Below are 22569 nucleotides of genomic sequence, written 5' to 3'. Positions count from 1 at the left end.
AGTGGGAATGCCCAGGCCTGTCTAGAGTGCAGGCGGCTGAACAGCTATGAGTCCCAGCTTCCAGGCACTGGGACCTGATGATCCCCAGGGAGCTGACCTGGAGCAAGGTCACAGTGACACCCCCCGGGGGGAGGTGGAGCTGACAGCTGGCCTCTGTGGCCCCAGGGCATCTCCCAGGGCCTGCTGGGTGCAGGGACCTGGGCAGAACAAGGCAGCATGACCTGGCCCTGTGTCTTGCTGCAGTGAAGCAGGTGCAGAGGGGGCAGCCACCCACCTAAGGGCCAGTGCTGAGCCCCTGCCAAGAGCAGGAAGGTGTAAGCACCAGGTTTCACTGTCACACACCCAAGGGAGGGGTCCTGGAGGTGGGGGAGCATCCTGGGGACCCAGGCTCATGAGCCTGCAAATGTTGGGGTCCTGTCAGCCATAGGCACAGCAAGCCTCGGAGAGGAGAGCAGGGTCTCATTCCCTGTTCTGAGCTAGGCCTGAGCGCCGCTGCTCCCGCATCAGTGCCAGCGCAGATTCACGCGGTTGGCGCTGGTCCGTTATCCGCTCGGGTCTCCAGGCCTCCTCTCCGGCATTAAGCGCCCCACAGAAGATCATCTGCTAGGCCACAGCCTGGGCCCAGCCTCCCCCAGGCTTCCTGCACTCCGGTGGAGGCTCGGGCCGGGGGCGGGGCGTTCCTGGCCCCTCCCCGTGGCCCCGCCCTTTCGGGAAGGAGTAAGCGGCGCTGGCCCCGGGCGGGAGGCGGTTCCGAGTCCCGTCCCGGCGTGCGGAGCGGGGCAGCCAGCAGCGGAGGCGCAGCGTACAGCCCACCCGGGGTGAGTGCCTCCGCCGGGGTCTGCGGAGCCCAGCTCTGCCGGCCCACCCTCTTCTGCCCACTCAGTGTGCTCCGTGAATGCAGCCCAGCCCGCCATCACGCCGGGGTCAGGCCTTGCGGGGGTCCACGGAGGATCGCCAAGGGAGAAGGATGGGGTGTTGGCCAACAGAGCCCAGCGTTCCCGGGCTTGGTGTGCGCAGAGCTTTCCCCATTGCCTCTTCCTTGGAGGGAGGGATCCATTTTACAGATGGGGAAGCGGAGGCCACCCAACTAGGAAGTGTCAGAGCTGGAGACCAGCCGGGTCATTTAACTCCAGAGCCCACACCGTTTGGAATGGAGGGGGCGCCAGACCCTCTCCTACTGCCTTCCCATCATCCGAAGCGGAGGGCAGGGATTCGGAGAGACCTGGTGGGTTCCTAGAGGAGCCTTGTGAGGGGCTGGAGGAGTGGGCTGAGGAGTGGGCTGGAGCCTGGCCCGAGGGTCGCAGGTTGGAGGCATATTCATTTGCATCATAAAAGTGGCTGGGTGGCCCCTGGCTAGAGCGGGGACCAAGGGGGACAGGGTAGGGGGTGAGCCAGTGGAGCCTCACAGGCCAGGAGTGGGGGCTGACCAGGTCCCACACATACCCCCACCCATTACAGGCTGTCCCCCCACCCCCTGGGAAGTGCCGGAGGGAGGCAAGTGGCTGTGGGAGCCCTGATGCCCTGAGCCAGGAGTGCCCCTTCCCCCGACCCCAGAGCTGAGTCCCCACATCCCCTTATTTGGCTGGCACAGCCCCAGAGGGAGCCAGGTCAGACCACAACCCTTCTCTGAGCTCATCCTGTGTGCTGGGACATCTAAACCTGCAGCCCGGAGCAGGCCCTGCGTGGGTCAGCCCCGCTGGGCATGTGACACTGGACTTTACCTCTCTGAGTGTCCGTGAAGCCCCGTGTAAAACAAGGGTCCAGCGCCCCTCCCCTGGGATTGCTCCCCCCAGGGAGTGTGGTCCTGTGGATGAAGGCATTCACTGGGGGCTTTGGTTATTTTTGTCACCTCCCTAGATCCTGTCTCTGTCAGGGGTGTCATGTCCCATTCATCCAAAGAGAAAATAGAGGCCCAGAGAGGGAGAGAGACTTGCCCAAGTCACACAGCCAATCTCAGCCTGGGCCCCAAGTCTCTGCCTTATGGCCCAGCCTGGTCCTTAGGGATGGAACCCGGCCCCCCTGCCCCCTGCCCCAGCCAGGGCCCTGCCCGCCTGCAGCCTTGGGCTGTCCCCTCAGTGTTCCCTCATTCCCTCATTCTCTTCTTTCCCAGGCTGGGGCTGGGGCTGCACTTCCCTTTTAGAGTTAAGTAAATCATACCCAGGGGAGGAAGTGACTGGCTGGGCAGGCCCTGGCCAGCCCGGCAGCAGGAGGGGCCCTCACCAGTCCTGTCCCCTCCCACTAATTTAAGAGCTAAGGAACTGAGTCCCACAGATGGGCCCTGAGAGCAGTGGCCTTGGAGCAGGGGGGCCCAGCACCCACAGGCTAGGGTGGGTTGGAGGTGGCCACGTGCCTGCCCCCACCCTCATCGGCCTTGAGCAAGGCCCTGGCCCTCCCCGTCATTCTGCAGTTTCACTTTTGTTGGTTTCAACACTTGGAAGGCTGCGGCTCCTGCCGGTGCCCCGGGCCTCAGGGAACGGGTCCCCCTACCGCAGTGCTCCCTGGCCAGCCCCAAGGGACCCAGTGGAGATACCCACCCCTGCCACTCAGCACAGGCAGCCCCACAGGAAGCAGGGAGGTCTCCAGCCCCCCCCCGGGGGCCGCCCTGGGCCTAAGTGCCTGGGGCAGTGCGGTTCTGTCGAGGGCGAGGGCAGCCTGGGAGGAGGGAGGCTGGAGTGAAGGTAGGGGTCGAGTTGGCGTCATTTGGAGATGCTGGAGGCAAGGGCAGGGGACCCGGGGGGCAGAGCCAGCCTGGAGAGAGGCTGAGGCCGGCCTGAGGGTGGGCTTCAGGGTCTCCCAGTCCCACTGCTTACTTCCTGCGTGACCTCAGCACTGTGTCCAGCCTGCCCAGGCCTCAGTTTCCCGCCTCTGTCAGAGGGGGTGGTAGCAGTAGCTTCCAGGATTCAATGGGTGAAGGTGCACAGGTGCCCACGGTTGGGAACTGTCTGCGGTCACCCCTGACTGGCCCCCATCCGTGTCCACCCACAGGACCATGGGCTCCATGTTCCGGAGTGAGGAGGTGGCCCTGGTCCAGCTCTTTCTGCCCACAGCTGCTGCCTACACCTGCGTGAGCCGACTGGGCGAGCTGGGCCTCGTGGAGTTCAGAGACGTGAGTTGGGTGGGCAGGTGTGGGAGGGGGTTGCTGCTGAGGTTAGCCTGAAGGCCACTCCAGGATGGAGACTGCCTCCCCATGGGGCCCTGGCCCCATTTGAACCCCCGCAGCCGCTGCCATGGGTGCTGCTTGTGGGAAGCCACAGCCGAGGCCCCTGAGACAGCTGCTCCCCATCCCCGCCCAGGGTGTGGGGTCTGGGCTGTGCTCTGATCAGAGTCTAGTGGCTCCCAGCACTTTTGGAGGGCCTGGGCTCTAGGGTGGGGACCTCCCTGACCCCCTTCCTGGGACACTGACCCCTCCATGCGGCACCCACAGCTCAACGCCTCGGTGAGTGCCTTCCAGAGACGCTTTGTGGTTGATGTTCGGCGCTGCGAGGAGCTGGAGAAGACCTTCAGTGAGTTGGTCCCAGGCCTACATTCCAGGCAGCTTCCTGGAGGAGGCATGGGCCAAGTTTGATCTGAAATGAAAATCTGGGTTTGCCACGTGGAAGGGAGGGAAGAGAGGGACGGGAAGGGCCCTGCAGGGCCAAGACAGAGCAGCTGGATCTGTGAGGTGTGCTTGGGAAGGGCTGCCTCGGGTGGGCTGAGCAGAGGGCCTAGGGCAGGGCTGGCTGGGGAGGCCCCCAGTACAGCACAAAAGCCCAGGACTTCATCCTGTGGGCACCAGGAGCCACAGGGGTTTCTAAGCAGGAAAGAGGCACAGACAGAGCTTTCTCCTCTACAGCTGGACGGGGGTAGGTGGGGCCCAGAATCTAGGGTTGGGTGCCCCCAAGGAGCAGGCAAGAGGGACCTCTGCCCTGGGCAACCCCTCTCCAGAGGAGCCTGTAGGGGCACCAAGGCATGGGCCTGGAGCAGGCCGGGTTTTGTTTGCTGGTGCCGTTCATAGCTTTTCAACGATCGGGCAGGCACAGGACTCACACCAGTTTCGGACCCAGGCCCCGCAGCTCGAGGGCCAGCCTGTGGGAGACCTCAGGCCTTGCACTTAGCGGTGGCCAAGGGACTGGGGAGGGACAGCAGCCCGGACCTGAGCACAAAGGGAGGGGAGCAGAGCTTCTGGATGGAGTTTGGCAGGATTTTCCGGCAGCCTCCGCCTGGTGAATCCACCAGATAACAGTTTGGGGCAGCAGGTGGGGTCCTTAGCTGTTGAGACAACCTCGACTGTGCCCCACGCCTGTTCCTCTGTGCCCAGCCTTCCTGCAGGAGGAGGTGAGGCGGGCTGGGCTGGTCCTGCCCCCGCCCGAGGGGAGGCTGCCAGCACCCCCACCCCGGGACCTGCTGCGCATCCAGGAGGAGACCGAGCGCCTGGCCCAGGAGCTGCGGGATGTTCGGGGCAACCAGCAGGCCCTGCGGGTCCAGCTGCACCAGCTGCAGCTCCACGCCGCGGTGCTGGGCCAGGGCCACGGCCCCCAGGTCAGCTCCAGCCCGGGCAGGAGACGGGGACTGGGAAGGCTGTCTGTCCCAGGGCTCATGGTGCTTCTGGGTTCCTAGCTGGCAGCCGCCCACACATACGCGGCCTCAGAGAGGACGCCTCTGCTCCAGGCCCCCGGGGGGCCACACCAGGACCTGAGGGTCAAGTGAGTGAGGGATGACTTCGTGCCCTTTCTGGTCAGCCCAGAGCCCCTGGCCAGTCGCTGAGCTGGGCTGGGCTGAGCTCCAACTCCTTGTCCAGTGCTCTCCTCTCTGTTCCTGCCGTCAGGCTGCCCCCGCCTCCTCCTTCAGACCTGGCACTTCCCACAATCCCAAGCCCTGGCCCGGAGGAGCAGGGGGTTCTCCTCTTCTGGCCCTGCCCGGGGTGGGGGGGCTCTTGCCTTCCCCTGCAGGCAGGACCAGTGTGCCCTGTTGCCTGTGCTGAGCAGGGTCCTGCCCGGCAGCCTGGTGGGGAGGTGGAATGGGAGGTTGCAGCAGCCCCACCCAGCTCCGTGGCCGCCAGCTTTGTGGCAGGTGCCGTGGAGCCCCACAAGGCCCCCGCCCTGGAGCGCCTGCTCTGGAGGGCCTGCCGTGGCTTCCTCATCGCCAGCTTCAGGGAGCTGGAGCAGCCACTGGAGCACCCCGTGACGGTGAGCAGCTGGTGCTGGGCTGAGGGATCCTGGAAAGAGCGGGACTCCAGGTTCAACCGAGCCTGCTCTGCAGGGTGAGCCGGCCACGTGGATGACTTTCCTCATCTCCTACTGGGGCGAGCAGATCGGACAGAAGATCCGCAAGATCACAGACTGGTGAGTCGCCGGGGCCACTCGCCCACCGCCCGCTCCCCAGACCCCTGCTGTCACCTCCCAACTCACCGTATTGAGACTCCACCCCATGAGCTCCCTTCAGACCCAGAGTCTCGTAGCCGGGACCCTCGGCCCCCTCACACGCACCTCCTCCTGCCAGCTTCCACTGCCACATCTTCCCGTTCCTGGAGCAGGAGGAGGCCTGCCACGCGGCCCTGCAGCAGCTGCAGCAGCAGAGCCAGGAGCTGCGGGAGGTGGGTGCCCCAGCCTCCCGGAGGTGGGTGCAGGAGGTGGGTGCCCCGGCCTCCCAGAGGTGCGTGCAGGAGGTGGGTGCCCCGGCCTCCCAGAGGTGGGTGCAGGAGGTGGGTGCCCCGGCCTCCCGGAGGTGGGTGCAGGAGGTGGGTGCCCCGGCCTCCCGGAGGTGCGCGCAGGAGGTGGGTGCCCCGGCCTCCCGGAGGTGCGTGCAGGAGGTGGGTGCCCCCGGCCTCCCGGAGGTGGGTGCAGGAGGTGGGTGCCCCGGGCCCAGCTGCCCACCCAGGCCCCGCTGACTGCCCACTCTGTCACAGGTCCTGGGGGAGACGGAGCGGTTCCTAAGCCAGGTGCTGGGCCGGGTGCAGCAGCTGCTGCCGCCGGCGCAGGCACAGGTCCATAAGATGAAGGCTGTGTACCTGGCCCTGAATCAGTGCAGCGTGAGCACCACGCACAAGTGCCTCATCGCGGAGGTCTGGTGCGCCACGCAAGACCTGCCGGCCCTGCAGGAGGCCCTGCGGGACAGCTCGGTGAGCACAGCCCGAGGCCTCACCCTCCCCACCCACCCCTCCCACCAGGCCGGTGTGTCTGCCTCACTTCCAGCCTCTGGTTCCCTGCACTGGGCCTTTGCCCAGGGGCTTCCCCTCCCAGCCTCCTCCACGGCCCACCTGTTCCTGGGAGTCTGCCCTGATGGCCCTGGCCCCGCAAGCTCCCCCTACCCTGACTTCCCTGAGCCCCTGGAGGCTGCATGGGGCAGCTTTAAAGTCAGAAGCCTGGTTCCAATCCAGGCCTCCCCAAACCCCGCCATGACCATGGGCCTGCTCACGGCCTGTGATGCCACTGCCTCCGGGGGTTGCCCGCCTCGCAATGGCAGGTGCTGGAGGGGAGGCTGGGCACTTGCCTTTCCTGAGCAATTGCCAGTCCACACGATGTCTTTGGGCCCTCACCAGAGCAGAGTGGGGCTGATCATCTTATGTCTGAGAGTGAGGAAGGAGCTGCCCACTGAGCTTCCACAGTGCTCTGCATCTGCAGCCAGGCCTGGCTGGGGGTACCAGGGTCCCTGAAGGCCCCACCACCAGTCTGATCTGTCTCTTCCCTGGCACCCAGACAGAGGAGGGAGTGAGCGCCGTGGCCCACCGCATCCCCAGCCGCGAGATGCCCCCCACGCTCATCCGTACCAACCGATTCACTGCCAGCTTCCAGGGCATCGTGGATGCCTACGGTGTGGGCCGCTACCAGGAGGTCAACCCCGGTGAGAGCCACAGCGCCCTCATCCCGGGCCCTGGGAGGCTCAGCTGACCCACTGGGTGTGAGCCTGATGGGGAGGCAGCTCCATCCTGGTCTGGTCTGCTCTCCTGGGAGGAGAGGCACACGCCTCATCACTCTCGAGGGGCCAGTGGGCTCTGCAGCCAGTGGGGCTCTATGTCGGCCCCCAGCATGCTAACCCTTGTTGAGTTTACAAAGGAGCTGGCATGGACTTGCGCAAAGAGCAGAGGCTGTATGTGCGGTGGGCAAGGCCCAGGTTCCAAGCCCGTCTCACCTACTTCGATATGTTTCGTAGCTTCTCTGAGCCTCAGCTGCCTTACCTGCAAAATAGAAATACTAGTGCAAGCCTCAGAGGAATGTCGGGAAGCCTGGTGACCACTGGCCACTGCAGGCCACCACTGGGGCAGCCCGTGTGGGGCTGGTTTTATCACACAGTGGTTTTTTGTTTTTTTTTTTTTGAGGCAGAGTCTCACTCTGTCGCCCAGGCTGGAGTGCAGTGGTGTGATCTCGGCTCACTACAACCTCTGCCTCCCAGGTTCAAGCAATTCTCCTGCTTCAGCCTCCTGAGTAGCTGGGATTACAGGCGCGTGCCACCATGTGTGGCTAATTTTTACATTTTGGCCACCATGTTGGCCAGGCTGGTCTTGAGCCCCTGACCCCGTGATCCATCCACCTTAGCCTCCGAAAGTGCTGGGATTACAGGTGTGAGCCACTGGCCCTACACAGTGTTTTTATAAAAGTTTGCATTAATGCGGTCTTAGGTCAAACTCTCCCTGAGACGGACATTCTGGGGGAAGTGGTAGGTTAAGGGAAGTGCTCCCAGTAGAAACCAGTAAGGGATGAGGGTGGAGGGTGGGGGTGGGGGAACTCTAGAGCTCCCCCTCCACCTCCTCCTCCCTCTCCCCCTTGGGAGTCCTGATGCCTGCAGTGCCTGCCCTGTCATCCACCTGGGTCCTCCCGCTCGGGACGCCACTCCCCCCACACAGTGGGCCAGCTGCAATGTGGCTGGTGCTGTCAGATGCGTGGAGGGACCCAGTGTTCCCCAGTGCCACCGAGTGGGGGCCTAGCCTATAGCATGGGTGTGACGTGGTGGAGCCCCTGTTGGGAGGGGCTTGGTCACAGGCCAGGGAGGGGGCCCTGCCTCACCCAGTGGGCAAGAGTCAGGGTGCTCGGGCCCCTAGGGTGGTACAGGTGGGGCGTGTCCGAGGCTGCATGGACCAAGACCAGGGCTGTGTGGTCCTGGGGGCCCTGTGCTCCTGCAGGGCCAGTGTCCCGGGGCTGGATCTGGGCCCCCCCCCCAGTTTCCCCTGTGCATGGACAGAGGCTGGTGCAGCCACAGCATGTCAGAGGCCCACAGCAGCGGGAGGCCGCCGGCTCAAAGCACTGGCCTTTGGGGCAGTGTGTTTGCCAGGGAAGCTGAAATGAAGCACCACAGGCTGGGGCTTAAGGGGCAGACACCGCCCGAAGTCCTGGAGTTTGAAGTCCAAGACCAAGGTGTCAGCAGGGGCCAGGCGCAGTGGCTCATGCCTGTAATCAACACTTTGGGAGGCCAAGGTAGGAGGAGAAGCACTGGAGTCCAGGAGTTCGTGACCAGCCTGGGCAACACAGCAAGACCCTGTCTCTTAAAAAAATAAAAGATGATAAGGTGTTGTCGGGAGGAGTGGCTCCTTCTAGGCTGTCCAGGAGGATCCATTCCCAGCCTTGCCCCTGGGCTTGGAGAGGCTGCCCTCATCTTTACGCGCTGTTCTCCCTCTATGTGGGTCCAGATGTTCCTTTTTGTAAGGCTCTTGGTCACACTGGATGAGGGCCCAGTGTAATGGCCTTACCTTAAGCCTGCAACCTCTGTAAGGACCCTGTCTCCAAAGAAGGTCACATCCAGAGTTGCTGGCACTGGGACGCCTGTGTATCTTTTATGGGCCCACAGAGCAGCCCCAGACAGGGTGTGTGTGTTGCGATCCTCCTTCCTCCCGTGAGGACTTGGTCCCATTTTACTGATGGGAAGTCGAGACTTCAGAGCTAGAGAGACCGGCTCGGCCTCCTGGGACTTGCCATGTGCCAGCTGGGGCCGCCAGTGGCTCCCTGTCCTATCTGGCTTCTGTGTGGGGCTCTTAGGGACAGCAACAACTGAAGCTGCTAACTTCCTGCGGCACTGGTGGCTGGCCAGGTGCTGCCTGTGGAGAACTTATGAAGTGGCCTGGTGTTACCTCCATTTTACAAATGGGGAGATGGAGGCTCAGAGAGGTTAAGTGGCTAGGCCAAGGTCACACAGCTCCTAAGTGGTGGGTTCTCTTTTTTTTTTTTTTTTTCTTCGGAGACAGAGTCTCCCTCTGTCGCTCAGGCTAGAGTGCAGTGGCATGATCTCGGCTTACTGCAACCTCTGCCTCCTGGGCTCAAGTGATTCTCCTGCCTCAGCTTCCCAATCCCAAGTAGCTGGGACTACAGACATGCACCACCTTGCAAGGCTAATTTTTGTATTTTTAGTAGAGACAGGGTTTGACCATGTTGGCCAGGCTGGTCTCGAACTCCTGACCTCAGGTGATCCTCCTGTCTTGGCCTCCCAAAGTGCTGGGATTACAGGCATGAGCCACCCCACCAAGCTGCTAAGTGATGGGCTCTTGACTACAGGCCGGCAGGGCCTCCGTGGCCTCTTGGACGGGAAGTGGATGCCCGAATGTTGGAGGGTTCCCAGCTCACCCACCGCAACCTTTGCCCACAGCACCCTACACCATCATTACCTTCCCCTTCCTGTTTGCCGTGATGTTCGGGGACGTGGGCCACGGGCTGCTCATGTTCCTCTTCGCCCTGGCCATGGTGCTTGCGGAGAACCGGCCGGCCGTGAAGACCGCACAGAACGAGGTGAGGGGCCGGGCGAGGGGGTTCGGGTGGGGCCAGGCAGGGGCCAGGCAGCCCTTCACCACACCGCCGCCCCCCCAGATCTGGCAGACTTTCTTTGGGGGCCGCTACCTGCTCCTGCTCATGGGCCTGTTCTCCGTCTACACCGGCTTCATCTACAATGAGTGCTTCAGCCGTGCCAGCAGCATCTTCCCCTCGGGCTGGAGCGTGGCTGCCATGGCCAACCAGTCTGGCTGGAGGTGAGGCCCAGTCCACAGCCCGGCTGGGGGCCCCGCAGCCCCTGCAGCCCTGACGCCCTGCCCTCTGTTGCCATAGTGATGCATTCCTGGCCCAGCACACGATGCTCACCCTGGATCCCAACGTCACTGGCGTCTTCCTGGGACCCTACCCCTTTGGCATCGACCCTGTGAGTCCCGGGACGGAGTGTCAGTGGGCGGCAAAGGCAGGTGAGAGTGGGGCCAGGGCTCCCCTTGCTTCGCCCCTCCTGTGGTCTGTAGCTGAGCACTCCCATGAGCCTCAGAACGGGAGGCAGACCAGGCTCCTGCCGAGGGGCCTATGTCACTGTCCCGAGCGCACGGAGGCAAAGCGAAACCGGACAGGCGCCAGGCTGCAGGTGCTCTGCCGAGCGCTGTTCCCAGCTCTCTTTGGAAATGATCTTTTTTTTTTTGAGATGGAGTCTTGTTATGTTGCCCAAGTTGCAGGAGTACAGTGGTGCAATCTCGGCTCACTGCAACCTTCCTCTCCTGGGTTCAAGAAATCCTCCTGCCTCAGCCTCCTGAGTAGCTGAGATTACAGGCATATCCAACACGCCTGGCTAATTTTTGCATTTTTAGTAGAGACAGGGTTTCATCATGTTGGCCAGGCTGGTCTTGAACTCCTGAACTCAGGTGATCCGCCCACTTCAGCCTCCCAAAGTTCTGGGATTGCAGGTGTGAGCCACCACGCCTGGTCTGATTTTCTATTTGAACCCTGTAACAACCTCATAACAGCCCCGTAGGCCACACATTAACAGTGTCCTCACCTACAGTGGAGAGACTGAGGCACAGAGGCCATGCCCAGGGTCACCCAGGCTGGAGCCGTGGCAGCTGGGCCATCTGCGCTCTGTTGCTCCTTGGTGGGTGGGCAATGGATGAGGCTGCAGGCTCCGAGGGGGCCAACAGGCTGATGGGAGAGTGACTCGGGCCGGGGACTTCCTGGCAGTGGTGGCCAGGGAGCCCCTGAGTCCAGCCTGTTCCCGCTCTCATCCCAGATCTGGAGCCTGGCTGCCAACCACCTGAGCTTCCTCAACTCCTTCAAGATGAAGATGTCTGTCATCCTGGGGGTCGTGCACATGGCCTTTGGGGTGGTCCTCGGAGTCTTCAACCACATGTGAGGGTCAAGGCTGCCCAGGGGCACGGGAGGCTGGCAGGCCAGAGCGGGCCCCGGTGACCGCACCTTCCTCCTGCCCGCCAGGCACTTTGGCCAGAGGCACCGGCTGCTGCTGGAGACACTGCCAGAGCTCACCTTCCTGCTGGGGCTCTTTGGCTACCTCGTCTTCCTTGTCATCTACAAGTGGCTGCGTGTCTCGGCCACCAACGCTGCCTCGGCCCCCAGCATCCTCATCCACTTCATCAACATGTTCCTGTTCTCCCACAGCCCCACCAACCGGCCACTGTACCCTCGGCAGGTGGGCTGCGGCAGGGGGCTGGGCTCACACAGCCTCACGGGAACCCCATAGTCACTGGGCCACTGGGAGCCGCAGGACCCTAGTCTGAGAAATGGGGATGCAGGCCCTGGGCCGTTCAGACAGGGCCATCAGAGATGACAGCGTGCATCGTTAGCGGGTGGCATGAGTGACGCTGGGAGCCTGGGGTCCCTTCCCTTAGGAGTCCTTCTGGAGCCAGATCCCCGCTCAGTGAGGGCACGGACCCCCAGGGACCCTGGAGGGAGGAGCGGCTGCAGGCTCTCTGGGCCCTGTGACTGCTGTGACCCAGGTTCCTGTGCAGGGGTGCACAGCGGGGGTGCCCTGACTCTTGGCCTGTCCCTGGCAGGAGGTGGTCCAGGCCATGCTGGTCGTCCTGGCCTTGGCCATGGTGCCTGTCCTTCTGCTCGGCACACCCTTGCACCTGCTGTGCCGCCATCGCCGCAGACTGAGGAGGCCCACTGGCCGAAAGGTGGGACTGGGACCTGCGGTGTAGGGAGCTGCTTGGGAGGAGAGGCCACTGTCGGGTGTGTCCCTAACTCCCCACTTCCTCGTGGGCTCCTGAGTGGCCGGGAGCTGGCCTGGCGGGCGGCAGGGGCCCTCCTGGCTGGGGCACTGCCAGCACTGCCCGCTCTCGCCCCAGCAGGAAGACAAGGCCGGGTTACTAGGCCTGCCTGATGCATCTGTGAATGGCTGGGGCTCCGATGAGGAAAAGGCAGGGGGCCTGGAGGACGAACAGGAGGCCGAGGTGGGTGCGGTGCCTTCCTAGGGGGTGGGGTGGCTGCGGCCCTGCTGGCCCTCACTGTGCCCGCCCTGCAGCTCGTCCCCTCCGAGGTGTTCATGCACCAGGCCATCCACACGATTGAGTTCTGCCTGGGCTGCGTCTCCAACACCGCCTCCTACCTGCGCCTGTGGGCCCTGAGCCTGGCCCATGCCCGTGAGTGACCTGGCTGTCGGGGGCTGGCCCCCGGTCCACGTTCCTCACACACGGCTGCTAGTTGGGAGGGTCGCTTCTCTCTGAGCCTCAGTTTCCCCTTTGCAAAGTGGGACTGTCCAAGGAGGTCCCTCACCGGCCCCCCCCGGGGAAGGGAGGGCTTCAGGCTGCGACAGGTAGGTGGGGAGCTGGCAGGCACCCACTTGCCCTTGGTCCCCACTGTCCCCTCCTTCGCCCACAGAGCTGTCGGAGGTTTTGTGGGCCATGGTGATGCGCATAGGCCTGGGCCTGGGCCGGGAGGTGGGTGTGGCAGCCGTGGTGTTGGTCCCCATCTTTGCCGCCTTCGCCGTGATGACTGTGGCCATCCTGCTGGTGATGGAGGGGCTCTCGGCCTTCCTGCATGCCCTGAGGCTGCACTGGTGAGCAACCGCCCGCTGGCTTGGGCTGCTCGAGGCAGGAGGCAGGGGTTCCCCTCGCCAACCCCTCCTTCTCACCCCCAGGGTGGAATTTCAGAACAAGTTCTACTCAGGCACCGGCTACAAGCTGAGTCCCTTCACCTTCGCTGCCGCAGATGACTAGGACCCACTGCAGGTCCTGCCAGATCCCCCGTCCTGACCTGAGGCAGGAGAGGAATAAAGAGGGTCCGCCACAGCACTGCTGTCTCATCTCTCTTCCCTCCTTTCTAGCTGAGGCAGGTGCGGGGGGAAGGCATGGTCTAGGACCTGGGACCTTTTGAAAAGTTGAGGCAAGGACACATGAGCAGATCTGCAGTAACCCCTGACTCCTGGGGTGAAAAAGGGCAGAATAGGGCCAAGGAGGGATGTTTCCAACACATTCTAACTTGGAATGAGCAAATGTCTTCCCAGGCCAGGTCAGAGGAGTAAGTTCCCCATCCTTGGGGGTGTACAACTGGCTGTGAGCAGGTGTCTGGGTTACTCTCTGGGTTGAGTGTTGCCAATATCCATGCCCTGGTGCCAGGCCTCAGCGGGGCTGGAGGTACAGAGCAGCCTGGGGCACCTGAGCCTAGCCAGTGCTCCATGCAGGGCTGTGGTGTCACACACCCAGGGCCACACGCCTGCCAGGAAGGGCAGAGCGTATCCTGAGCAGCAGACATCGCTCAGGGCCCCGGGGGTCAGAACAGGAGTTGAGCCCAACTCCAGGCCTGGCCTCCCCTCATCTGAGGCCATAGTCAACCCCACCCCTCCCTGGTGGTCCTTCCTGCGTGCTGGCGGGATGGGAGATGGCCTTCTCCAGTTCCCTCTGGCCTGGGTTCCACGTCTGCTGGGAGGCAGAGCCAGTACTTCCCAAGGGCCAAGAAGCTGCAAAGTGGTTCTTCCCACGGCTGTGGCTGTGGCTGGCTTGCTGGGAGGAGCCTGTCCATTGGCTCCTGACTGCCCTGCTCAGGACCCCCGATGCCAGGGGCAGTATGAGGGGCTCTGAGTTAATTCCACATGCCCAGCAGACTTGGCTTGAACGGTGCTCACCGTAGTGGGGTAGAAACAGAGGAGGCTGAGCAAAGGGCTCCAGAGAGTTGTGTGAGGATCTGGACCAAATCCAGAACCCCAGGCCTTACTCCCTCCTGGGGTGAGAGCTGGGCAGACTCTGGGCGGGCAGTGAGGTGAGGATAGGTGAGCAGCACTTGCGATGAGTGGCCAGTGATTTAGGAAGGGTGCGGTGTGGAATCCCAGGGAGATGCCCAGTTGGCCCTGCCCTGGCTTTGACATGGGGGTACCTGGCAGTGCTGGGGAGAAGTTCAGTTGCCATGAGAATAGCACAGAAAAAGGCACTGGGGTGGGCACCTCTGTGGCATGGAGGTCATCCGGAGACACAGGGATAGGTGGGTCACCTGCATGGAGGACTCAGCAGTGAACAGGATAGGCCTGAACCCATCCCCGCCCAAGTGAGTTACGGTCTGATGCAGAGACCGCTGGGGGAACCAGGAAAGTTAAGCTGGATAGAGAAGCGACAGGCCAGGGCCGGGCCCAGGGGGTTTAGGGAATGGCAGTGTCCTGGATAGAACAGCAAGGCCTGTGATGGTGACCGAGCTGAGCGCGGAGCAATGTGAAGGAGCCCGGTATTTGAAGGTCAGCTCCAAATATATCTCCACAAGGAGACTGCAAGTCAGCTCACGTGCAAAGGAGCAGGCAGAGGCAAGGGCTGACAGAGGCTAGCAGGGCCCTTGGCACAGGAAGACAATGAGAGAAGCCACCAGAGCTCCTATGCAGGAGTGTGACACCATTACTGTTTAATTCAGCTTGGCTTCGCCTGCTTAAAGCTGTAACTCTACAGAAGGGTGAACGGCGCAAGCTCCCCACTGCCCTGCCCAGCTGCTGTGTCACCAGGCACCGGCACAGCTCCTGGTCTCCAGCATCCTCCAGGGCTCTTCACATATGGGCTGGAAGAAGGGAAAGCAGAGTGTGGCAGGAAGGAGGAGGACGGGGGCCCATGGGGCCACATGCTGCTGGGATGCCAGCTGAGAGCAGCAGGGCACTGCTGAGCTGAGGAGTGGGATGGGTGCAGCTGGAGCCCTCTGTGGGCTCCTTCAGATACCAGGAGCCCTCCCTGAGATTTAGGACACAACCAAGGGTGACAGCTTGAGAGGCTGGGTGTTTATTTGTAGAGTACAATCGCTGTGGTAGCAGAAATACACGCAGAGAAAACGATTCAAACAAGAGCTCTGAGTAAAAAAAGGTCAGCTATGACTGAGTCCACGGGACATTTCATATATATGGTTTTCACAGTTAACTTGTTCCACGCCCCGCACCACATACAGGCTGCCATCTCCCACAAGAATGACTATGTCAGGGACATTGGGAAAGGTGAGGGCTGGGAAAGCAGGCCCCCAGAGAGCCCAGGCCAGGGTTTCCCTCACCCTGCCCAGGGGCGGCCCAGCTCACTCACAGGATCCCAGGCTCCTGACAGAGCAGAAGGCAAGAGAGGCCCAAAGAGCTGGCTCAAGCAGCTGGCTCCCCTGGGAGGGGAGGCAGGAGACAGGGAGGTCCTCACACCACCCCTGTGGCCACGCGCAGCTGTCTGCACACTCCATCAGGAGGAAGCGCAGGGAAGTCACATGCAGTACAATGAAACTCATCGATGTAACACACCCACCCAGCAGGAGGGGAGAGGTCCACTCCACGTGCAGGTGGCCTCGGCTGCTCCAGCTTCAGCCAGGGGACCAAGAGGGTAGAGGAGCAGCTTCTGGGGGCCCCAGGCAGAGGCCACCTTGCAGCAGTGATTGGCGGCTTCACAGTACATCTATGCTCACGTGCCGTGCCTCAGGAGTGAGCAGTGTCTATAACACATAGCTATCTACAAAAGCGTGGTCACAGTATTCACCAGCACACTCATGAAAAAAAATTAAATCAATATTAACCACAGTACCTGCAAGTAACACTGCTTACTCTTGCCGTCTGCCATATCTGACTGGAAACCTTAGTCCCCAAATATGAAACGCCTTCTCTAGATTAAAAGGATTCAGAGGTGTTGCACTATTGCACTATATTTCTGCTTCCCAATCTTGTTTGAGTCCTAGTGAAATCGTAAACAGATGAATTAAATGTCACTCCATTTTATACAGTCTTTAGTATCATACACATCTGTGTTCAGTAGTGAGCCACCCAAAGCCTCCTGCTGCAGGAGCAGTAGTCGAAGCACAGAGGGGACCCCGCTCCGCCGCCTTCCCATGCAGTCCAGTGATGAGGTGGATGGAGTCCTCCCCACAGTCACACCCCAAGCTTCCTCTTCTGGTGGAAATAGGCATCAAACCTTGCTTGGGCATAGTCCTAGGAGACAGCAAAGAGAAGGCCTCAGCAAGAGCTGGCCTGAACCCTGCCCATGTATCCCCCAACCCCACCCCCATCAACAGCTGAGGGCACAGACCCATGAGACCATCAGCACAGGACCAGCCTGTGCGGCAGGGCTGCCCGGGGGCCTGGGTGCTCCACAGATGCGGGCTCCTTAAGCTCCCAGCCCACCCCGCAAACGTTCACTCTTAGGAGGCCCTGCCTCTCCAACGGACATCTTGTCCACACGCTGGGCACTGCTACCATTCATCAGCTTGCTAACCTTGGGTGCTGTGGACACTGACTGATCAACATAACACACCTTTTAGAGTAAAAGGTCTCTGGAACATAAGCAAATCTTGAACAGAAGGGGAGAAAAAAGATGCCACCTGTCTACCAGGATCTCCTGCAGCATGACTTTTAAAAAGGACACTAAGAGGCAGCAGAGAAAACCTGGCTTGGCGTTGTTTTTTGCCAGTGTATTTTTCTAAGTCTCTTCCCTCATCTGTTCATCAATGAGGACAACACAATCTCAAAGACCCACTCCTAACCTCAAAGTCTACAATTCTAGATGCCAGGAAGATTACAACATCACTTTTTTGAAAAATAACTTTGAGTTGTAATTTCTACTCCACAAGCACGAGCCCATTTTAAATGTACAGGTGGAGAGCTTTCCCAGATGCATTCAGCCAGTTCACCAGCACTGCAGTCAGGAGGAGACATGTATTTCCAGCATCCCAAGAAGTTACCTTGGGACCCTTGCAGTTGGCCACAGGCAGCCACTGACCCAATTTCTGTCACTATAGATCAGACTTCTCTTTCCTAGAGTAGCACATAAATGCCACCATACAACGTGCAGCCTCTTGTGTCTGCCTCCTAACTCCACGTGATGTCTCTGAGTTGTCGTGCTGTCGTGCATTGGTGCCGCCTTCCTTTGCATTGCCAAATGTTCTCAGTACCTGGATCCGGCACTGTAGTATCCACGCACCTGCTGCCTGGTATTTAGGCTACTTCTAATTTGGGACATTACAAATGAAGCTGCAGGCCTGGCACAGTGGCTCACATCTGTAATCCCAGCACTTTGGGAGGCTGAGGCACGAAGATCATTTGAGGTCTGGAGTTGGAGACCAGCCTGGCCAGCATGGCGAAACCCCCTCTACTAAAAATACAAAAATTAGCCATGTGCCGTGGCAGGCACCCATAATCCCAGCTACTCAGGAGAACCCAGAAAGCGGAGGTTGCAGTGAGCCAAGATCGGACCTCTGCACTCCAGACTGGGCAACAAAAGCAAGACTGTCTCAAAAAAACAAATAAGGCCGGGCACAGTGGCTCACGCCTGTAATCCCCCCAGCACTTTGGGAGGCTGAGGTGGGTGGATCACGAGGTCAAGAGATTGAGACCATCCTGGCCAGCATGGTGAAACCCTGTCTCTACTAAAAATACAAAAATTAGCTGTGTATGGTGGCATGCGCCTGTAATCCCAGCTACTCGGGAGGCTGAGGCAGGAGAATCCCTTGAACCCAAGTGGTGGAAGCTGCAGTGGCCATTGCACTCCAGCCTGGTGACAGAGTGAGACTCTGGACTCTGTCTCAAAACCAACCAACCACAAACGAAGTTCCTATGAGCGTCTAAGTGCAGAATCTGCTTGGTGTAGAATCTGCTTTCATTTGTTCTGGGAGAATTCCCCAGGAGGGCTGCTGGGTGGTATAATGCCTCTTCACACTGGCTGTCCCAGGCCGCATTCCCACCAGCAGCGCACATGCATGCCCATTGCTCCATCTGCTCGCCGACATTTGGGACTGTCAGTTCTTTCAAGTTTTAGCCATCACTGTGGGTGTGTAGGTATGAGGCTTTGATTCACGTTTCTTTAGTGATTAATTATATGAAACACATGAAAAAATTCTTACTGGCCATGTGTTTCTCGTCTGTTAAGTGTCCAAATCTTCCATCCATTTATAAAACAGGATGTTTGGTTTCTGGCTGAGTTTTAAGTTCTTTACATATCCTAAATACGAGCCCTTTATTAAATATACATTTGTAGCCGGGCGCGGTGGCTCAAGCCTGTAATCCCAGCACTTTGGGAGGCCGAGGCGGGTGGATCACGAGGTCAAGAGATCGAGACCATCCTGGTCAACACGGTGAAACCCCGTCTCTACTGAAACTACAAAAAATTAGCTGGGCATGGTGGTGCGTGCCTGTAATCCCAGCTACTCAGGAGGCTGAGGCAGGAGAATTGCCTGAACCCAGGAGGCGGAGGTTGCGGTGAGCCGAGATCGTGCCATTGCACTCCAGCCTGGGCAGCAAGAGCGAAACTCCGTCCCCAAAAAAAAAAAAAAAAAAAAAAAAAAAAAAAAAAAAAAAAAAAAAAAAAAAAAAAAAAAAAAAATATATATATATATATATATACACATTTGTAGTATTTTCTCCCTGTCTGTGGCTTGCCTTTTCATTTTTCTAATGATATCGTTCAGAGTTTTTCATTTTGATGAAGTCGGACTGGGATGACGTCCATGTGTGTTTCTGTCCACGGTCCCTGGCTTGTAACTCCCACACCCCTTACTATAGTAAACAGAATCTCTCTCTGACCTTCTGCCCTCCTTTCACCTGCCCAAAGCTAGACTCTAATCTGATTGTGGGTCACAAGACCCTTATTCCAGAGGGTTCTCACCTTTACCCTGGAGGAAGGAATGCTGTACAGAGAGGCCAGAAGAAGCTGGTCAGGGCTTTGCTGGGTTCAGATCACACCCTTTTTGTCCAATCACATTTCAACATGGTTGTCCATGTTTCAATCATGCCTATCCAATGACATCTCCATAAAATTCCCAAGAGGACAGGGTTTGGGGAGTTTCTAGAGAACTGAACATGTGGAGGCTGACAGGAAGGTGAACAAGAATGAGTTTCCCAACCCACCCACAGGGACAGAAGCTCCTGTGCTCAGAACCCTTTCAGACCTCATCCCATGTATGTATCTCTTCACTTTGTTAGCTAGGCATGGTGGTGAGCGCCTGTAGTCCCAGCTACTTGAAAGGTTGAGACAAGAGGATCACTTGAGCCCAGAAGTTTGTAGACCAGCCTGGGCAACACAGTGAGACCGTCTTTAAAAAAACAACAACAAGAAAAATATGCTTTGTAATACACCGGTAAATTTATGTGTTTCCCTGAGTTCTGTGAGCCACTTCAGCAAATCAACTGAACCCAAGGAGGGGAACGTGGGAACCCCAATATATGGCTGATTAGTAGGAATTCTGAAGGCCTGGACTTGCAACTGGTATCAGAAGTGGGGTGGGGGAAGTCTTAGGGTCTCAGCCCTCAATCTGTGGGGTCTGACTCTGTCCCTAGGTAGACAGTGTCGGAATGGAACTGGAGGACACCCAGCTGATGTCCACTCCGGAACTGATGGCTTGTTTGCTGGTGGGAGAACCGCCCCGGATGTGGTCACTTTTGTTTTCTGTGGTGATTGTTGCTAATGAAGGAAATGGGAAAAAGTACTTTGGTCTTCATGTGTTTTCCACTCATAGCAACTTATTCTACTTTTTTTTATGGCTAGTCCTTTATACAACCCAAGAAATCTGTGCTTAGGTCACCAAGCTTTTCTCCTGTATTTTCTTTGAGAAACGTAATAGTTTTAGCTTTCACATTTAGGTCTATGATCTGTTTCAAGTTGACTGTTGTGTATGGCATGACATCAGGTTCAGTTTTTTCTCTATATGACTCTTGAGTTGTTCTTGAATCATTTTTTTGAAAATATAATCCTTTCCCTCATCAATTACCTTGGCCTTTCTGTTGAGTGCCAGGTGACTATATACATGTGGATCTATTTCTGGGCACTATATTCTGTTCCATCTGATTTATTTTTTTTTTTTATTTTTTATTTTTGAGATGGGGACTTGCTCTGCTGCCCAGGTTGGAGCACAGTGGCAGGACCACAGCTGCCCTGAGTCTGCAGACTAAAGTGATCTTCCCACCTCAACCTCCCAAGCAGCTGGGACTATAGGCATGTGCTACAACACCCAGCTAATTGTTTTTGTACCTTTTGTAGAGATGGGGTCTTGCTATGCTGCCCAGGCTGGTCTCCAACTCCTAGGCTCTAGTGATTTCTCCTGCCTCAGCCTCCCAAAGTATATGTGGATGACAGGCATGAGCCACCACACCCAGATGATTTATGTCATCTTATGCCAGCACCATAATGCTTGACGTCTGTGCTTCAAAGAAGTCTTATAACCAGGTAGCAGAAGTCTTCTAACTTTGTTCTTTTACAAAATTATTTTGGTTATTCCTCACTCTTTGCATTTTCATATAAATTTTAGGATCAGCATGTCAGTTTCTACATAGATACCTGTAGGGGTTTTGCTTAGGCCTATGGAGAATGTATAGGTCAGTGTGGGGAGAATGGACATCTTCACCTGAAGGCTTCCATCCATCATGGTGGTCTCTTCTCTGCTTATTTTGCTTCTTTATTTTTCATACTCTTTTATAGTTTTCAATGTACATATCTTACACATATTAAACATTTTTCCAGGTACAATTGTTTCTAGCATGTAGAAATATAACTGATTTTTGTGTACTGACCTTGTATTCTGTGACCTTAATAAAGTCATTCATTAGGTTAAGTAACTTTTTTGTTGATATCTTTATTATTTTAAAAGTCTTCTAAAGAACAAAGGCAGTGTTTCTTCCTTCCCAGGGTGCCTACATTTCCCTTCTTTGTCTGGCCTCACTGCGATGGCTAGGAGCTCCAGTTCAACACGGAAGAGATGCAGTGAGAACAGGCCGCCTTACATATTCTGTAGTTGGGGCAGGGATAAGAGGGGGCATTTTTCCTTTTACCGCTACTGACAATGTTGGCCGTGGGTTTTTCATACATGCCTTTATCTGGCTGAGAAAGATCCCCTCTAGTCCTAGTTTGCTGAAATTTTTTTAATCTCATTGGATTCTGTCAAATATGTTTTCCTGTGGTTCCTGAGATAATCATGTGGTTTTCACCTTCATTCTGTTAATATGAAGAATTATATTAACTGATTTTTCGATTATAAACCAGCCTTGCATTCCAGGGATAAATGCTACTTGGTCATATTATCCTTTTATAAATGTTAGTGGATTTACTTTTTGTCAAAGTTTTGACAGGGATTTTGTGTAATGTTTCTTCTTGTGGAATATAAACATTTAAGCTACAAAGCTGTAAGTTTCTAAATACTGCTTTATGTATATCCCAGAAATGCTGACATGCTATGTTTTCATTATAATTCAGTTTAAAATATTTTCTCATTTTTTAAAAAATTTCTTTGACCCAGGGTTTATTTAGAAGTGTACTGTTTAATTTCCAAATAACTGAGAGTTTTCTAGGTATCTTTTGTTGTTGATTTCTAATTAAATTTCACTGAGAACATATCCAGTATTATTTCAATCCCTTTGAATTTATCAAGACATGTTTCATGGCCCAGGATATGGTCTATCTTGAGGAATATTCCACATTCATTTGAAAAGAATGTTCACCTGGCAGTTGCTGGGAGGTTTAATGAACGCATATGAGGCCAGGCTGGTAGAGAGAGCTGTCAGGCCCTCTCTTTCTGCATGTGTTCTTCCTGTTCTAGCCACAGCAGAGAAGTGGTGAGATCTACTTTTTTTTTTTTTTTAGAGACAGAGCGTAGCTCGTTGCCCAGGCTGGAGTACAATGGCGCCATCTTGCCTCACTGCAAACTCCACCTCCTGCCTCAGGCAATTCTCCTGCCTCAGTCTCCCGAGTAGCTGAGATTACAGGCATGTACCACCATGCCTGGCTAATTTTTGTACTTTTAGTAGAGATGGAGTTTCACCATGTTGGTCAGGCTGGTCTCAAACTCCTGACCTGAAGTGATCCACCCGCCTCATCCTCCCAAAGTGCTGAGATCACAGGTGTGAGCCACCACGCCCGGCCAAGATCTCCTACTTGAATCGTGAATCTACCTTTCTTTCCTTTCCCTTTTGTCAGTTTTGATATCACATCTTTTGAAGCAAGATGAGGGTTTTTAATGTCCTCCGGATACCTTTATTATTACAAAATGCCCTTCTGTATCTCTAGTAATAATCCTTATTCTGAAGTGTACTTTCTTACAGTATCACCTGACCAGGACTCAAATCTGCTTTAAAAATCCAATGTCCCCTTGATTTACCTAATATCATTTTTACATTACCAAACCTTCTGCCTAGAAGTAGAAATCATTCTAGTATAAGACTGAGGAGGACAAAATAAACTAGTCCCATCCCCGTCTCAGAGGAAGGCAGCTCACTAGACTGTAGAACGGTAGACATCTGTGTGTTGACCCCCACCCCAAGACACCCCACCAACATTCATTCACTGTGGGACAACAAGAAAGGTTTATCTCAAGGTTAAAAATACTTTCTGCCGGGCGCGGTGGCTCAAGCCTGTAATCCCAGCACTGTGGGAGGCCGAGGCGGGTGGATCACGAGGTCAAGAGATCGAGACCATCCTGGTCAACATGGTGAAAC

General features: G+C 57.1%; 2 protein-coding genes across 9 annotated transcripts in view; one reads left to right on the top strand and one right to left on the bottom strand.

Annotated features, from left to right (window-relative positions):
• Positions 1-680: 680 nt before the first annotated feature.
• Positions 681-21461, top strand: TCIRG1 (T cell immune regulator 1, ATPase H+ transporting V0 subunit a3). Of its 6 annotated transcripts, none has more exons than XM_017536955.2 (20): positions 681-818; positions 2986-3106; positions 3425-3503; positions 4298-4518; positions 4597-4682; positions 5039-5165; positions 5239-5321; positions 5479-5572; positions 5885-6097; positions 6675-6819; positions 9550-9689; positions 9768-9925; positions 10002-10092; positions 10936-11054; positions 11139-11352; positions 11717-11839; positions 12014-12115; positions 12187-12304; positions 12543-12720; positions 12802-12955. In XM_017536955.2, the coding sequence occupies exons 2-20, from the start codon at positions 2990-2992 to the stop codon at positions 12878-12880; spliced, it is 2487 nt and encodes an 828-aa protein (XP_017392444.1). In that variant the 5' UTR covers positions 681-818; positions 2986-2989; the 3' UTR covers positions 12881-12955. The 6 variants fall into 6 exon arrangements, with proteins under 6 accessions (XP_017392444.1, XP_017392441.1, XP_017392446.1 ...); XM_017536952.2 differs by having other exon boundaries at positions 12011-12115; XM_017536953.2 differs by lacking the exon at positions 681-818 and adding an exon at positions 900-1225 and having other exon boundaries at positions 12011-12115.
• CHKA (choline kinase alpha) overlaps positions 15850-22569 on the bottom strand; it is a 69487-nt gene continuing 62767 nt past the window's right edge. For all 3 annotated transcript variants that reach the window (XR_001827654.2, XM_017536959.2, XM_017536960.2), the window contains one exon: positions 15850-16083. Coding sequence is in view for 2 of the 3 variants with exons in the window: in XM_017536959.2 (XP_017392448.1) it covers positions 16024-16083 (60 nt within the window). In the remaining variant the exon portion in view is untranslated. The remainder of the gene's footprint in view (positions 16084-22569) is intronic.

Source organism: Cebus imitator, unplaced genomic scaffold, assembly GCF_001604975.1.
Source record: "Cebus imitator isolate Cc_AM_T3 unplaced genomic scaffold, Cebus_imitator-1.0 Scaffold102, whole genome shotgun sequence".
Classification (NCBI taxonomy): domain Eukaryota; kingdom Metazoa; phylum Chordata; class Mammalia; order Primates; family Cebidae; genus Cebus; species Cebus imitator.
Note: the sequence above shows the minus strand (reverse complement) of the source record. Positions and strands in the feature narration are given on the sequence as shown.

What these genes read in the sequence shown, in the direction of transcription:
- TCIRG1 (XM_017536952.2), top strand. Translation starts at nt 2,990, where the DNA reads ATGGGCTCCATGTTCCGGAGTGAGGAGGTGGCCCTGGTCCAGCTCTTT. An exon ending in AGGCCCTGCGGGACAGCTCG is followed by an intron (nt 6,098 to 6,674) that starts GTGAGCACAGCC and finishes CCTGGCACCCAG; the next exon opens with ACAGAGGAGGGAGTGAGCGC. An exon ending in ACCCCTTTGGCATCGACCCT is followed by an intron (nt 10,093 to 10,935) that starts GTGAGTCCCGGG and finishes CTCTCATCCCAG; the next exon opens with ATCTGGAGCCTGGCTGCCAA.